The sequence below is a fragment of the Copadichromis virginalis genome, linkage group LG13 (assembly GCF_057382275.1).
Source record: "Copadichromis virginalis isolate Kocher_CV1m ecotype Utaka linkage group LG13, C_Virginalis_male_GT1.1, whole genome shotgun sequence".
NCBI classification, from domain to species: Eukaryota; Metazoa; Chordata; class Actinopteri; order Cichliformes; family Cichlidae; genus Copadichromis; species Copadichromis virginalis.
The window spans coordinates 11726161-11740561 of NC_140630.1; the positions used below are offsets into that span (position 1 = coordinate 11726161).

General features: G+C 40.6%; 1 protein-coding gene across 8 annotated transcripts in view; it reads right to left on the reverse strand.

The window, feature by feature from the left end:
• The window catches only part of akt3a (AKT serine/threonine kinase 3a), a 61990-nt gene that overhangs the window by 21569 nt on the left and 26020 nt on the right, over positions 1-14401 (reverse strand). For all 8 annotated transcript variants that reach the window (XR_014923553.1, XR_014923558.1, XR_014923557.1 and 5 more), the window contains exons 3-8: positions 10205-10330; positions 6875-6986; positions 3231-3375; positions 2398-2529; positions 2125-2190; positions 1304-1372 (exon numbers count right to left, since the gene is read on the reverse strand). Coding sequence is in view for 2 of the 8 variants with exons in the window: in XM_085477296.1 (XP_085333422.1) it covers positions 1304-1372; positions 2125-2190; positions 2398-2529; positions 3231-3375; positions 6875-6986; positions 10205-10330 (650 nt within the window). In the remaining 6 variants the exon portion in view is untranslated. The remainder of the gene's footprint in view (positions 1-1303; positions 1373-2124; positions 2191-2397; positions 2530-3230; positions 3376-6874; positions 6987-10204; positions 10331-14401) is intronic.

Sequence of the window (14401 nt, forward strand, 5' to 3'; positions counted from 1 at the left end):
CAAGGCTTATTTTCATACTTTAAAGAGTACAACCCCTCCTGTGGTTTGACCTCTCCTGTCTTCCTTTTAAATGGCTCACCTCACATTCCCTTCCTCACTTACTTTCTCCTTCGCTGTCAGTTGTCAAGTTCTCACTGTCACACAGCTACACATGTGGCACCAAACTGACATCAGCCTGCTGTGCCGCAACAGTCGAGTCGTACAAATTACCCATGAGGCCAAAGGGCAGATATCTCCCCATTAATTGTTCAGGGAGGTTTGCATAATGGCCACTGGAGTGATCCTCACAGACCACCTTGCTCAAATGGTGTCTGTTTGTGTGCAAGTGTGTGCATGTGTGTGTGTATGTGTTGAAGCTGTGGTGAGAGGGGGTAACACGACAGGTGGGCCTTCATCAGTGTACTGGCAGCTGTGACTGTGGCAGGTTTGTAATGGGTTCGGTGTGTGTGTGTGGTGTGTGTGTGAGGCATGTGTGGTCACAATTTGTCCGTTGAGGTAAAAATTTGCTGCGTGTGTTTGTATGTATGTGTGAGTTCTGCTCAGGCCTGGTGCTGGCTGAACTGCTTAACTAGCTGGGAGGGGAGCAGGTGACAGTTACACTAAGGGAATGAACCAAGATTGCAAAAACGGCCCGATTAAAAATCTGAGAAATGGAAAAGTGGGGGAATCCAAACTCATTTCATCTCAGACTGTCATTCTGGCTGTGTCCTCCCCATAGGTGTGTTCATGAATAGACACACGCAGGAGAAGGAGAGTACAGAAAAGAGAGGCGAGAAGGCAAGTGAGAGGCCAGTTGGTTGGAAAATTAACCGTGTTAGAAAGCAATCCAAAAGCGAAACTTTAGCCACTTCTTCAGTGTTTGCACGTTCAACCGATCATTCCCGGCACTGCTGCTGCAGCTTTGCACATACAATTACAACATATTCTGTATTCATCTGTGAGACATTTATGAACCCAAAAAACTGTTTAGGAAATTGTCTTTGAAATAATAATAATCACAAAAACAACTAATTTACAATTTAAATCCAGTCTCTTTTAGTTTGGCTGAACACTGGCATCTGGAGAGTGATTAAATATGATTTAAAACACTTGTAACAACCCTGATATATAAAAACTGAAATGAAAATTAAGATAACAGATCCAGGAATGTATCTGTTTACATACCATAAGACAGTTACTGTGAGAAAGTAACTCGCCGACAGTTATTGTGGTGGAAATGTGGTTTAACCGGCTCTTTAAAGTAGTAACACAAAGATGAGAAACCACACACAGCACATCCATCACAAATGTGTGTGTCTCTTACCTCTCCTCCATTCACATACTCCATGACGAAACAGAGGCGGTCTTTAGTCTGGAATGAGTATTTTAGAGACTGAAACAAAAACCACACACACAAACAATTTATATAAAAGAAATCATTCACCGAGGCACTGAAAGCATCAGCCTTGCATTAATTAAAATAAAATAATCTCAGGATATATATGTAATATAACATTTCAGGCCTAACTGGTTGTACAGGAGAGGTAATATGGAATGCTCCTTCTTCATTTGGCTTAAAAAACACAAACAATCTGCCTGTTTTCGTATGCACTCCCTGTACAGTGAACAGTGAAGTGGGTGAGTGAACGATTTCATACACAGCAGGAAGTCTTGCCGTTCTAGCTAGAACAGCAGGAGGAGCACAACGTGATCGGCCTAAGCTTTAAACTGTTTATGCCTCTATTTGTTTATTCAAAGCAAGTAGGTGTCTGTGTGTCTGTGTGTTCACTTTCTCTTTTGAGGGAGAAATCTGCTAAACAAAAGAACAGTTGGTTGAAGTCTCTTTGTGGCTGCAGGTGTGACGGGGCTAAACTCAGATGTGAAGTGTAATTGCTCTTTCGATAGTGTGTGTGTGTGTGTGTCTGTGTGTGAACATGCATATATGTGTGCAGCAGCTAATGTGTGAATGTGTACATCAAAGCTAACAGATGCAGCTGTTAAAGTACAACAATGTGGCTTCTAAATCAGAAGACTCAGGTATGTGGAGGATGAATAAGCTGTGTGTGTACAGATGTCAGGACACGGTCCATATGTAAAGATCTATAAATTTAAACCAGTTGTGTTTAGTGTGTACGAGGTACTTACAGTTAGAAAGGGGTGCCTGGTGTTTTTTAGTACTCTGCTCTCTGTGAGTGTGTGAGCCACTTCATCCTGTTCAGACAACATGCAATGAAAACCATTATCAGTCCACTTAAACCACTAAGAAAGAGGACAGCTGAACAGTGCTGCAGCAGTACAATAAAAACAACCAATACTGACATCTGACATTACCCAGAATCAAAAGTACAGTAAAAGATAAAATATTCAAATTAATGGACGCAACTGAAAATACATACTTGATGTATTTTCCAGACTCACCTTGGCTATAATGACTTCTTTTTTAAGGATTTTCATGGCGTAGTATTTCCCGCTGGCCTTTTCCCGGACAAGAATCACTTTACCAAAGGTTCCCTTTCCCAGCAGCTTCAGGTAGTCGAAGTCGCTCATTGTCTATTAGAGGAAAAAAAGAGAAGGCCAATATCATGAGTTCCTCAGTTGAATAATTGATGCAGTATCTACTGGCATTTAGAAACATTAAAATCCCATTGGAAGTGTAGGGCTGTGAATATTTTGAAATAAGTATATTTTTCTCCTTTAAGCAATACAATGAGGATTCTCTGTGAAGCCGTTTTTCATGTAACAGAAAAGTGGCAATCTTCCTCAATGTAAATGATATCTAAATTCAAGCAGCCAAAAACAACATTTATTGACTGCTACTGGGCTAAATGCCATGAAATTCATGAGTGATGTTAATGGCACCCGTGAGATGACTCCCAGTCATCTTCATGACCATGCTGAGTGCGACTGTCAGGTCAAAACAAGCCCTTTAGTCTACGATAGACACTGAAAACAGATTTTTATTGAACCATAACATTATTACATAAAACCTTTACAGAGTGGGGTGTAATAAACAGCAGAGCCAGAGGAGGCAGCTAGTGGTAGATTGTTAAATTTATTTTTTTATGTATGTAGTAGGAAATGTGCCCAAGTATCACCTGTGCCTTCACAGAAGATATTTAGCAGGACTGATTTTACTCGCTGGAGTATTATAACATGAAAAAAATTATGAGCTGACATAAAACAGCATAACGGCTGGAATATTTTTTGTACCTTGGGTATAAAATACATGCACGTGCAAGTGTAGTTTTTACCTTTCTTTTGTGGTGTGTAGTGGAGATGTCCATCTCCTCCTCCACCATGTTGTCGATGTTGGAGGTGGGGCTGCACTGGATCCTTTCCTCCTCTTGTCTCTGCAGCTTGTCAGCCACCATCTGAATTGCCTCTGTCCACTCATCTCTGGAGTCAAAGCATGTAAAAAGGTAAAGTTAGCATTTGCAGCCTTACTAAGACCTTTCTTAATATACTGACTGTCCAAAAAGGTCCAGTTTACTATGCTTAAGCACACACCTGTAACTAGCACATGTATAAAAACATTAAATTGGTGTAATGCATTATACTGGTCCTAATATTAAAAAGAAATTTGAGTGCACTTATTTAACCAGGTTTTTAAAGGCATCAAAGTGTTTTCAATTAACATAAACACCTATTTGTTCAACAGAGTGGAAACACGGTCAACTAGAGAATCAACCAAATGAGCAATGATCATAGAGCAGAACTAATGCCTACCAGTCTGTGTGTGTGCATGTGCGAGAGGCGAGGGGGTGAATGAGTGTGTGCAAATACACACCAGTGCATTAGAGGGAACAATGCTTTGTTTTTTGCTAACATTGTTCCTCCCCATTGACTTTCCATTAGCAGTGATGTTCAACATCTGTTCAGAGAAGGTGTGTGTGTGCGTGTGTGTGTGTGTGATTATAATCTGTAGCAGCATGGATGGCCATGCATCAAGATGTTAAGGTGCATTAACTGTATTTAACAATGATGAATATAATGGTTAGGACAGAGGGTCTAGCTTCCCTCTGCCCTGAGAAGAGAAGAGAAGAGAAGAGAAGAGAAGAGAAGAGAAGAGAAGAGAAGAGAAGAGAAGAGAAGAGAAGAGAAGAGAAGAGAAGAGAAGAGAAGAGAAGATTCTGTGATTTTAGCAGTATCCAAAAAATTGTAAATTAGTTTAAGTTCACACAACTTGAAAGTTTTCCTCAAGAATGAAATGGTTCAAAATGACTTGTACTTTGAAGTTTTTTTTATGCCACTGATCTTCACTCAAACAGTGTTAATCCTGTGCCACATGCAGGGGTTACATGTTAGCAGAAAACACCAGAGAGCTTGAACTGAGGTGAAGTAAAAATGATACTCAAATATTCTGAAATCCCCTGGACTCGGGAGAAGCAAATCTGGATTTACGAGAATGCACTTTGAAAACACACTTACCCAGAGTAAGCCGTGAGGAGATCATAATAATGAAACCTGCTTGACTCATAAACATTCACCTCTGTCTGCTTTGTTTTGTTTTGAGTTAGACGCCCATATGTTTCCTTGAGGGATCTGGAGGAATATTCATCTGAACCTAAACAGAGCAGTGTGTTTTTAAGATCTGAATCTCTTTCTTCTGCAAAGACTTCTTAGCATACCCTACACACTCCAAAACAAGGGCAAACTCAAGTTACACTCTATCAACAACAGTGGAGCACTCAATTTGTGGCATCCATATTGTGCGAATGTGTGTGTGCTACGTGAAAAGCAACGGGAACTCTCTCAAGGTCAGACAGCAGATAAATGCTCTCTCATTTTGAGTATTTTTTTTTGTGTAATGAGGGGTTTTTTTTGCTAATGAGAGATAATGGGCCTGCCTACAGTCGGGCACCACGCCAACACGTGCCACCCTCTCTGGGTTGGTGCTGTGGTAGCTGGAGCTCTGCCAGCACGGGTACAGTACAACAGATACAGTAACACACAACAGCACAGACTCCCACACGCAGACTTTTTTCCAACCCACTTCAATAACGCAAAAAATCTTGCGCGCACTTCTACAACAAAGCACAGGCACATCTGGAGCTCACAGTCATCTACTTCCTCTTCCTCCATCAATATAAAGTTATTAGTTTAATGTTATCTCTCAAATGCTTATTTGATTATCTAGAGACTAAACTACTATAAAAGCAACATATAACACCAAGTTAGACAGACAGCTGCAGCCCACACACATAGACCCCCAAAAAAATGAATAAATAAAAAGAAGAACACACACAAACACACACACACACACACACACACACACACACACACACACACACACACACACAAACTCAAAGGATGCACAGAAGCATCTGTGGTCTTCTGGGCAAAGCTGTTCATTTTCTGGAGATAAACACCTCAGCTCCTCAGAAAGGAACTGAGCAGCTGGAGAATTTATGCTAACGCAACTTGAAAGGTCTCCTTTCCACTCTGTCTCTCTCACCCTCTCCTTTCTCTCTCACACCACCAAAAGCAATACAGTACAGACCTCTTCATACATCCTGTATCCCTGCCATTGATAATTCGTTTACCCATGTACTTTCCATTTATTTTACTTCAACATGATTTGTACTCATTTATCTATTTTTGCTTCCCTTAATGGAAAAAAAAATGCTTCGTCAAGCAGTCGTGGATGTCAATTTGACTGGTGGTAGCCACAGGTTATTGAGAAAGAGGCACGATACTCAAGAAAAATTCAAGCACCGACTTGTGGCATGAAAAACACCGCAACAACAGCTGACCCTGAAAGCAACAAACTGTCTCTTCTGGGAAGAGAGTGTAAATCAATTCCAAATGGAATGTAATACAAAGAATACATTACTGTGCAAAAATCAGCCTGTCATTTCTTTATATTTTGCATGCAATGATCCAAACTCTCTTGCAATTTTAAATTTCTTTTTAAGTGCTCTTGAGCAATAGTTCTCTGGGTTTCTGAAGGGCTTTCAAAGTGGTTTTTTGGCTGGTTTTCATTCATTTTTAGTCCAGTATCTCCACCTGATCATTTTCAGTTTAATGTTTTTTGTTTGTTGAAACACTAACCTATGCATCCTACAAGGATAAAAAGGCAACTAACTCAAGAGATGAACCACTGTCGTGTCTACATATAACAGTCAGCTTATCAAGGAAGCAATTTTAAATAACTTTTTTTACAAGCGTATAATTTATTCTCATTTCTTTAGTTGAATCTAAGGAAAAGACAAACATAACACAGTTTGGTAAGCAAAAAATAATATTTTTGCACTAATGAGGTGATTGAAGAAGCTATTAGCCAAAAACTTGGAATATCTCAGCATGGTGCGCAGTATCATTAAAAATATAAGGAAACTGGAGGAGTGGAGAACACAAGTGGCAGTAGCATGCCCAAAAACATATCTATAGTGGATGAACAGGGTCTTAAAGTCATGCGTTCCAGCAAAGACCTGACACAGAACCTGAGCGATGCACCAGGACATTCATGATATGTGATCCATCTACTGTTAACTGAAGTGTCATCAAAAATGGTCTCAGTGCAAGCGTAGCTATCAAGAAGAAATTCTTAAGGAAGGGAAATGAACTGGATTGAAAATCTGTGGCATTCACATTTTTGATTCAAGTTGTTGTCAATATGTACAGAAGACAGATGTACAACAGTGAGAGTCATCAATAAAACATGGTGGAGGCTCTGTCATGGTTTGGGGTTTTCAGCCAGTGCTGGAGATTTTCTCAAAACTGGTGGAATTAACAGAGAATAGACATTTTTTGGTATTCTGACTAATAAGTCTTAACTAGATTACAAAATGTCCATTCAGCATGCTGCACTCATTTCTCAGAGAGATATAGATACTCACTGATCAAACCCTGATTGTTGAACACTTTAGGAATTGTTGCCTAAAGGAAAACTGACCTCTCATCTGGGGAGTCCACATGGAACGTCCTCTCGATGACCGTGGTCCACTGGAGGCAGCGTATGATGAAGGTGTTTGACTTCGGCCTCTCTGTCTTCATCAGCTGACATTCTAAAAAGAAAGAAAGAAAGAAAGAAAAGAAAAGAAAAGAAAAGAAAAGAAAAGAAAAGAAAGAAAATGGGCACCCAGAGGAAAGTGATTTCTTCACTGTACGATGACTGCAATCACTTTGCACGCCAGAAAAACAAATAAGCAGAAACAAACTCAGATGAGGTCAGAGCACTTCTAACTCTACCAGAAATAAATTAAGATGTAGTGACTTCAGGTCAAAGTTACTTATGACTTATGACAAGTTAAAAATATGCACGTATAGCATGTCGGCCATTGGATTTGCCAGGGTATTTTTTTTCTACACTTGTGCCTAGGCAGTTGTTATTAGCAACATCTGTATTTTTCCCTTAAAGCCCTCTGCTGTTAAAAAGGCCTAGTCCTTGCCACAGTGACACTAGAATTCATTTAGCTAGAAAAAGAAGCCATGTAACAAATTACCCTTAACATTATCATTAAGAAAACATGCACTTTGTATTTTAATTTGTTGATTTAAAAAAAACGGCAACTTCAGCAACCAATGACTGTGCCAAGGGATATTATGTGGTGCACCACATACGCATCTGGTGACTATCAGAACAGACGCATTTCTATGAAAATAGGCAATACAGCAGTCCATTACTGCGCAAAGCATACTACAGTACACAAAAGCAGAAACGTATACACACATAGCCAGATGGGGCTGTGAGCTTGCTGTGGGAAAGAATGCATCTTCATTGCCCCTTTGCAGTCTCTCTGGTTTTTGGAGACGAGAACTGATGTAAAAGAGCCTAATGAGTCACCTTTTGTCCTCTCGTCTCCCCCACTTGCTCTACATATGTGACCCTCCATCTCTCTCTCTCCTGTTTTCTCCTCCCCTCTGTCCTCTTTTTGTCTCCTGTCATTCTCCGCTCACCTTCTCTCCCTCGCTCATCTCTCCCTTCCCCTCCTTATAATGCTATCTGTTTAACTGTGGCACAGCACAGCATGTCATGGCTCTGCCTAAATATAGACAGGAAGGTTAATGACAAGACCACAGTGCTTCGATGTAAACACACACAAAACTACACACACAAAGAAGCTACAACCTGACTTGTGAATACAGCCTGCAGTGTTGCCTGAAAACAATGTTATGCTATGGTTGATGCCAAAAAACACTCACACCCACACACAGACAAACACACACATACACACACGTAAAAGTAAAGTTTGAATGAAATTGGGTTGTTTGCCACAGCAGGCAATTGTGAAAACTGTGTAGCAGTGTTAGTGTGTGTGTGTGTGTGCGCGCGCGCGAAAGGCTTGTATGTATGAGTCCCTCTGCAGGGAACAGGCCTGTACCATCTCTGTTCCATCTGACCACTTCTGTTGTTCACGCACGCAAACACACACGCACAACCACGCAAAAACAAACAAACACATACACGCACACAGTCACACACACACACACCACCTGGCCTCCCAGCTTTGGGCAACAGATGTGGCAATGCCAGTGCTGTGCCAAGCAGCCAGGGCCGGATGTATGGCCTGGCTTGTCCTCCTCACAAACTCTTTCCTCTCCCCTTTTTCCTCCTTCTCCAGTCCTGTCTTCGTCTCCTCCTCCCTGTCTGTTCGGTGCTGATGATCCTCCTCTCTCCCAGTCCCTCCGTCCTTCTCTTCCTCCACCCTAATCATCCTTCCATCTCTGCCCTTCCCTGTTCTTCCTCTCTCCTCTGCCACCTCTGATCAGCTACCATCGCTCATTCCCCGTACTTGTCCTCCCTTCTGGACTCCTATCTTTCTTTCTCCACCTCCATTGTTCGATGTACCATTTTTTATCATTTTCTCTGAGGTATCAGCTTGTATTCTATCATACATCATATTTTCTGTTTTGGCTCTCGTCTCACACATATTCTCTGCCTCTCTGCAGATATTTCACATGCCCTGCAGGTGCCATTTGATTTAAAAGAATAAACATATTCGCCTCATTTATGTTATTTTGAAATCTGAGATATTGTGCAGCAATACAGTGTTAATTGGAAATAGATGCTAATAATTTTGGTGGCATCTGCATCAGGCCTTGTGCCAAGAGGGCAAACACCATCATAGTAACAATCAGATTATGTATAAACATGAACTAGAGTAAACAACTAGATAATACATACTCATTTATTCATTAACAGACAGCTGCTGTGTGTTACACTATATTTTTTATAAAACAACAAAATGATCTGGTTCATTTTGCAAAATTAAACAAGGTTATCTGCTCCTTTATCTCATTTCAGCTTGAATGGTAGTCCTTGTGGTACCCCCCCCAAAAAATCAGGTTTACTGCCTCCACATGTGCCCTCAGGCAGTTCAAGATCCCTGCCTAGTTGCACAACTTACTTCTCGAGGACTTTTATTACACGCATTCTTTAATACTGACAGAGATATAACTGTCTTCTCAACCCGCCTCCCTCCCTTGTAGACTGATGTTCACTTGGACAGATGGTAATGATTTTGTTTTCTTCCATTTCAGTCTTTCATTTTATCTGCTATAAGGCACTTTCAAACTTTACTATGAGCTGACTGATATCTTTAATCAACGTTACATGAAAAAGTATTTTACTGCATTTCCACTAAGCCCAGCTAAGTCCACTTTTATTCTCATTTCCCAGACTTAATGTCTTTAATCTATGTGTAGTATAAAGTAACCTTAACTTGAGAAAATTTGATATTTTTAAAAACAGAAAGGTGCCTCTTTAGTTAATAGAAACTCAGTTCTGTCCTATAAGCAGTTGGAGGCAATACTGATGGTTATTAAAAGTTCATCAAGTGCTGAGTTGTCCTAAAGCAAGACTGTGACTCAGTACCACCTGCAGAGATTCTTCATTGAACTGAAATGTTCCCTTCACAGATAAATTACAGGAGGTGTTACCATATCATTACTTAATTATGAGCCTCCAGAGAAGTATGCAGGGTACTTTGGTAATGTACGTAGAGGAAAGATGCAGGTTCCTGGCTACTAGTCTTCCCATATACCCTGCTTACAGTTTAACATTTCAATATCTTTAAGGTGCTGACATGATCGGTCAACTGAATGTTGAGTCAAACAAAAAGATGTAATCTGCAGCTGCATCCCTCTGACAGAAATCTGTGGATCATCATTTTCTCACTTGCCTTTAATGTTCCTGTCTGTATACAGTGTAAAAATTCATGTACACAAAATTTTAGAGCACAGTGTCAAGAGTCTATAATGGCATATGTTGTAGGTAACATACTTGCTACTGAGAAGTTATTTAAGGGGTAGGGCAGGTCGGCATCCTGAGGTTTCTCTTTGTAGCCGATGAAAGAGCCGTCTGTCTTCAGCAGGAAGTACCGCGGTCGCCAGTTCTTTATGTATTCACCTGAAAAGAAAGATGAACACAAAAAGAAAGAAAATGTAGGAGTTAAATATCTTCAATAAATACTTGGTGCACACACAGGTAAATTCAGATCAGATTCAGAGGAAAGAGTGATGCTGATGGAATAGTTCATTCAGGGGTTGTGATGATTACTATAATCATCATGATATATGGACAGTCGCATTAACTGCAACAATAATAATGCTAAGGATTTTAAATACAGATTTTATTCCCTGGACAGTTAGGAGCCTGTCTGCTCAACTCTCATCTGTCCAAAAGATGTCACACACACACACACACACACACACACACACACACACACACACACACACACACACTCTGCAGTGTTGCACAAACACACACTTACACACAGCATCTCTATGGCTCCCACAGCGCTTGCCAGATTCAGATCGGATTATCATGTAAAAAATGACAAAAACATGTTTACCAGCGCAGAACTCAAACTATCCATGCCAGAAACATCATCTGGCTGATACATGGGCAGGTGTTGAGGTGACGACCCCTCTACCAAATACTCATCCGCGGACACACAACGCACACAAATCTACAAAAACCACTGGTCACTAGAAGACAAGAAAGAAGAGACAGATCAGATGAGACAAGATTACATCAGATAAGATTGCGTATCGAGAATAACCCTTCCTAGACTGCAGAGACAAATATAAACATCTGCTGAGCAGCTGGTGGCAGAGTTTTACCCAACTGGCTGGCACAGACTGACGCAAAGGTGGCACCACAGCTTTATCAGATGACCCGCTGCAGGATTACATGAGTGTCAAGCACTTCCACACCACAGAGGCGGATAACACTTACTGGAAAACAGCATGGATACACACATGGATTAAAGTGCACACGTGTGCAGATTCACACAAAGTTGGACGAGTAGAATGAGTGCACATACAGGGTGAGATGGAAGCTGTGTAAACGTCTCAGTTTGTCATTTTAAGCAGCTGAAACCTCAGCCCCTTTAAATAAACTAGCCAATGTTTGACACGTGCATACTTCGCACACTTTTAACACACCTTTTCCACATAATATGTGCAGAAATGCTCACAGCTGACATACAAAGCTCAGTAACAGTTTTGATCACCTTGTTTCAGCTAATTCGCTGGGAGAAGAGAACACGGAGAGCTTATATATGTGTGTGTGTTCTATTTGCGACATCCATTTAAAGCGGAAATGACAGCAGGCCGTGCTCGTTAACACATCGCAGAAAAACACCTGCTCCACTGAAGGAACCATGCGACTGCGGGCCCTGCCGGTACCTCTGGGCGCTGATGGTGGTAGAGGTGCATGTGTGTATTTGTGTGTGTGCGTGTGTGTGGCGCAGAGGGGAGTGATTGCAACTGATCTGAACCACCACACACAGACAGACAGACACATAAAATGTTTGTGGGTGCCAGTGCGTCATCAGGGCTACCAAATCACACCTCTCCTCTCCTCTTCTCTCCTAGTCTCTATTTTTCTCTTTTTCACAAATCCACCCACTCTCTCCTCCTTTCCTATTTCCTTCTCCTGTTCTTTCAGAAACAAAGCATATTCTTTGGATCACTTGCTACTGATAAACAGAGTGCTGCAAGAGGGGCTGAATGGGAGGGGTGGAGAGAGGCATAAGGAAGATGAAAGAAAAAATATTAAAGAAAGCATTCCAAAAAATATGGGGGGAGAGGGGGGTAGATTATAAACAAGCAAAAAAAAACCCAGAATCTCTCATTATTCTGACCAAACAATAATAGATAATCGGGCATAAAAAAAGATAATAAATATTTAATGAGGTTCACAGTTAATCAATTCAGCATTTTGTTATACTGTGGGTTTTGGTTCCCTGAAGCAGGAATGAATGTTTCTTTCATTGCTACTTTGTGAATAAATGTAAGTGGAAAATCACTAGACTTTCTAAACAACGTGTGCTTTATAAAGTCCAGAAAAAATTATCTAAGGCAATAAAAGCCCTGTGATAAATACTGAAGGTTATAATGTTCAGTGCTTGTGGAGACCGTGTCTGGAAAACATTATGATGAGATATTCTCTTCTGTAGCTAAGATAAGCTCCTTTAGATTTGCATCAGAGAAAGTGTATTAATGCTCTATTTATTGAAAGTTTAATTGCGAGGTTAGATATCTTTATGATATTTTATGATTTAATCATTAGATATTAATCAGTAGACAGAAGTTAATGATTAATGATTGAAAAAAACTTAAAGTGAAACTAAGTAACTTAAAAGTGGATTAAGAAAGAGATGGATGGACTTTGAAAAGATGAAGATGAAGTAAAAATTAAACTAAATACAGATGTTCAGTGTTTTTAGAGATTGAAGATGTCATGATCCATCTTTATGGAAGCCAGAACGAGCCCACCCAAAGGTCCAATCCAATTGGATAGCTTTGCACAGTGTAAAAACTGAAGGAGGGTTTAGGATATCTATTTTTCAATGAAATGCACAGGAGCACCAATGCCAGAATTACTATACAGAAGAGAAAATGTCAGGAAAATTGTGTTTTTCATATAATGTATGTACAATATTTTGCAGGTGTCCTATTGGCCCGGCCATCCTGATAGTACTGCAGGCAGTGTAAAATCATCTGTGGTCCACAGCATAAAATGTTTGCAATAAAAACTAAACTCTACAGTACTACTGAAAATATTTAGTCCCTCTGTGCACATTTAGTATGTAATGTTGTTTTATTGCTGAAGCTAACCTAATGCAACCTTGTAGTAATGTTACTAAACTACTCAGCAAGCCTCCCAAGATTTCTGTATCAATAAAATATAATGCTCATATTTTAGATAAACCATTGTGTCAGTGACCTAAAAATACATTTTATTGGAGAGGTTTACGATTAAGTAAACAGGGTAATCATTTTTGGTTTTCATACCATGACATCTTAATATGGGTATCAAGAATCAAAATGACATTCCTACACATCACACAAACTGAGTTTGGCAGTGCTCATGTAAATTATTATTGTGCAACTGTGTTCAGCTCTTATAGATATGCATCAGACATTAAAAATGAATGAATATAAGATCTATGGTGGAAAGTTGACAGAAATTAGCAGTTTTGGAGGTTTATCCGTTCCAGCTGTGAGCTCAGAAAGGAATGAAAATGGAAACTGATCATCTGGAAAAAAGAAACTCTGCTTAACTTCAAACTGGATTGAAAAAGAGATGGATTGACTGTCAAAATGGATGAAGATAAAAAGAAAGTTAAACTGATAAAACTATTATAAACTGGCAGCGACGGCTGGCCTGCCGGTCCAAGTCCAGTCATTTCTATGAGTCAGTTTCTAGATGAGGTGTCCAACCAATGGAAGCCTGTGGTTGGCCACTTCATCCCTCAGCTGTCCAGTACAACTGAAAACATTTAAGCGATCCTTCTGGCCAGGCCTAGACAGCGTGTACGTGAGTGTGTGAGTCTGTGAGTGTGTTTTTCTGTGTGTACATGTCCACTGGGGGGCGGGGGAGGGGGCAGCCAGGGGTGGCACAGACGGAGAGAGAGGAGATGGACAGTTGTCCGCACACGCCGTTCCAAACAAACACAAGCACACGCGCATGCACATACACGCACACACAGACTAAAACAATTCTGCTCTGACCGATCCAATTCTCTGTATGATCCAATGCTGTTCTGTCAAGCTATCCCGTCTTGGCCCTGCCTGTAATGAGTCCAGCGAGCTCTCCCACTCTGGACAGCTTGTCTGGGGAGCCACATGTCTCTAGCTTGGACTGCTGGAGAAAACAGAACAGCCGGTCTCCTTCCCACACCATCTCTCTCGGACTCCTCACTTCAGTTTCATTTAGTTTTCTGCACAACTTTACTTTTCCCTTAAGGCCAATTAGTAAATACTACAGTACACAGTGCTTAAAACAACAGGAGTCTCTTGTTTCTTGTTAGAACGACAGGGTATCAGTAAAACAGGAGAACGTGGGAGATCTGAAGGATCGAAGGAACAGAAGATGTTTAGGAGAATAGGATACACCATTCTGAAGTGTATTCAAATTGCTTCAAAAAGACGACAAAATATAGACTTCAGCAGGAGATGTAAAGTGCTC